The sequence below is a fragment of the Palaemon carinicauda genome, chromosome 30 (assembly GCF_036898095.1).
Source record: "Palaemon carinicauda isolate YSFRI2023 chromosome 30, ASM3689809v2, whole genome shotgun sequence".
Classification (NCBI taxonomy): Eukaryota; Metazoa; Arthropoda; class Malacostraca; order Decapoda; family Palaemonidae; genus Palaemon; species Palaemon carinicauda.
The window spans coordinates 70,794,568-70,798,120 of NC_090754.1; the positions used below are offsets into that span (position 1 = coordinate 70,794,568).

General features: G+C 43.4%; 1 protein-coding gene across 1 annotated transcript; it reads left to right on the forward strand.

The window, feature by feature from the left end:
* Positions 1–1,964: 1,964 nt before the first annotated feature.
* Positions 1,965–2,837, forward strand: LOC137623597 (uncharacterized). The gene has a single exon (XM_068354431.1). It carries the CDS (start codon positions 1,965–1,967, stop codon positions 2,835–2,837), a length of 873 nt encoding a protein of 290 aa, XP_068210532.1.
* Positions 2,838–3,553: the final 716 nt, after the last annotated feature.

Below are 3,553 nucleotides of genomic sequence, written 5' to 3' on the forward strand. Positions count from 1 at the left end.
GGCATACGGGCTAATTGCCCTGGGACCCATGACTCAAAAACTATATTGGAAAAATTAGAAAGATGGGAAAAAAGGTATTTTGTGACCCGTAACATACTGAGAATTTTTTTTTTTTTTTTAGACACTGTGATGATTAATGGTGTCATTAATGGTGTGATGTTGAAGTAACAGACACTTTAACAAACGCCAATTTATGATAAAGCATAATCTTCATGATTATTATTTTCACTGTGATCCAAATTTGAAGTTAAAATAAAAATATTCGAAACCTTACATATTGCCTCGTTTAAAAATTAATTAAACTTATTTTATAGATGACTGGATTTCTTTTTGGGGAGTTATGTGCCCCAGGCCCCAATTTCTAAATCCGGCCCTGCACCCACCCACTCACATCCCAACTCACACAACCACCCACTCACCCAAGCCGCCACTTAACCAATCAATCAATCACCCATTCGGTCACTTGCCCATCTGGTTGCCCGCCAACTCACTGACTGTGGCAGCAGTTACAGCTCACACCAAAGTCATGAGACTAGAGCCAATTCTTAAGGACTGTAATTTGCCGTGTTGCTCCTGGTATAATGTAACCAGAGTCCCGCTTTTTTTCAAAGTTATAAAAATTTCCCGCGTTTTGGGAGTTTTGTCCAGCTTCGTTCCCATTTGTCCCACTTTTTTGTGTTATACTAACAAAACTGTCCTCATTAATGGAATAGTACTGATATTGTTTCATTTTGCCATTCCAGTGAAAAGTATGAATATCAAAAGTAAGTAGAAAAAGGTTTTGGATTGATTCTTGGATTCTCTCTCTTATATATATATATATATATATATACATATATATATATATATATATAGGGGGGCGACCCGTACAGTCGCGATCGACAAAAGACTAATGGCAGTATGATGACGTCACACAAACTGAGCATGTAGATGCTCCATCCAAACAGTCCGCCATATTTGTTACCAACACTTGCTCTACCGTTGTTCCTGCCAGGTGAGAATTCTTTTTGTTGGTTTCCTTGTAGTATTTTATGTCACCAATATAGGGGTCCCGAGAGCGTGAATATATTGTGATTGTTTTAGGTATACATTGATTAGTGATAAAGGCCATATTAACGTGATTTCGAGTGATAAAAGTGACCAAGCGGACAAAAGTGTTGCCGTGAGAAGTGCTTAAGAAAAGTTTGTTGTGGGGGGCGACCCGTACGGGGGCGATGCGTACACCTACCGTACGGGTCACCCCCGAACTTTTAAATGTACGGCTTGCCCCCAATTGTTTAATTTGTTAATTGTTTTAATATCTTTTATTTTACAATACCTAATTACAAATTTTTCTTTTCCAGACTACTCTAAACCCTCATCCACCGTCATGCCTCGCAAATTTATCACCCAGGGGAAGCTCACAGTTGACAGGAAAGCCCTAGAAGAGGCTTTTAAGCACCGGGCAGAGACTGGTTGCAGCCTGAGGGCTGCATGCAAGCAGTTTAATGTTAAAGTGATGACCTTGCGGGTAAATTAATAGGAAATAATTATTCATTGTTTTAGTGTATGCTAACATAGCATATTTTCTGCTAATTAGGTGCATGGTAATCAAACTTGATACAAATCGATTCAACAACTTTAATTTGCGGTAAAGCTAAGGTTTCTTTGGTAAGGATGCCGTATGTGATATTATCTTGAAATAAAATAGGAGAAGCACACATTGAAAAAGTAAAAAGCTTACAGCAAAAGCCTATCTCTAAGCCATTTTCTACATGACTTAAGGCTAATGTTTTTGTTTTAGGTTAAGGCTTAATTGGTTATGACTGTAGCCTAATGCTTTGTTTTGTTGGCAAGATGCCTTCAACAGGTCAAAGAAATTTTCCGATGGCAAGACTTTTGTGCCCATACAACAGAACTCCCATAGGGTTTTCAGCTAAGAACAGGAGATCCACATCTCCGCATATGCTATCAAGATAGGGAAGATGTTCTATGCCCTTCCTACGACGGAATTTCGTAGGATGGCCTATACCTACGCTGTAGCTTGTGGCAGCAAGTCGATTCCTCCAGCCCGGGAGGAAGAGAAGATGGCTACCAGGGACTGGTATTATGGCTTCATGTCTCGTCATCCCGAGCTCAAGTTGAAGACTTCAGAGGGTATATCCATTGCACGGGCCACAGCCTTCAATAAGGTTAGTGTGGACTGTTTTTTCACGGCGTATACCGAGGCAATGGAGAAGTACTGTGTCAGTCCCGACCGGATCTACAACTTGGACGAGAAATGCTTGTCGACTGTGCTGAAGCCGGTAAAGGTTGTGTGTGAGAGAGGCCAGCCTGTTGCATCCCAGGTTTCGCAGGAACGAGGTGCCACCATGACTTTTGTTAGAATTGTAAATGCTGCAGGACATTACATCCCTCCAGTTTTTATAATCCCCAGAAAGAGATGGAACGACTCGTTCATGAGAGGTACAATTGATGGGTCCAAGAGTATATTGCATCTGAATGGGTGGATGAATGGAAAATGTTTCTTGGAGACACTCCAGCATGTCCATGATAAGACTTTTTGTAGTGTGGACGACAAAATCATTCTTATCATAGACAATACTGTGTGTCACTTGAATATCTATGTCATTAATTATGCCATTGACAATGGCATAGTTATTGTCACTTTGCCGCCCCACACGACGTTAAAGTTCCAGTCATTGGATGTGAGTGTCTATGGCCCATTCAAGACGTACCTGAGGTCATTTCAGTCTGACTTCTCTCTCATGCACCCCACACTGGCATCACGGAGCACATGCTGCCAGAGTTTGCGTCCAAGGCATGGATCAGAAGCGCCACTCCTTCCAACATCCTGAGTGGGTTTTCTGTGACTGGCATCTGACCCATCAACCGCAGCATCTTCCCAGATGAAGCGTTTGCTGGGGCAGAGGTCACGGAGCAACCTTTGCACACTGGCGAGGAGCTACCTGATTTGGACCGTGCTTTGGATGCAGATCTTTCGTCTCCTCCCAGGCGGCCATCTCAGGAACCTTCACCTTCTGTGAGTGAGCCAACTCCAGGACCTTCAGGATCTTCTGCCACCATTACTCCTGAGGATATCCGTCCGTTCCCCAAAGCTTGTCCCCGTTCTCGTGACAAGGGGAGAAAGAAGATCCGGGCGTCCATCCTCACCAAGAACTTGGAGGCCATCGCGGAGAAAATCCTGGACCGAAGAGTCCGGGATGGCAAGCTGGAGTACTACCTGAAATGGAGGGTTATGGCAGCGAAGAAAACACCTGGGAGTCCGCCACCGATCTGGACCTCCCCGACATGATTATAGATTTTGAAAGTAAACGGAAAGAAAAAGAAGGAGAAAAAAATCTTTGCGTCTGGGATTTGACAGGGGCTTGAAAGCCGAGAGGATCCTCGGAGCTACTCAGTTCGGGGGAGAGAACCTGTTCCTAATTAAATGGAAGGGATCAATGAAGCCGATCTGGTGCCAACGAAGGAGGATCATCATCGATGTCCTCAGCTTGTTATCAAATTTTACGAAGAGAGGATCGTGTGGGATTCTCATGTGGCTCCTACGAAT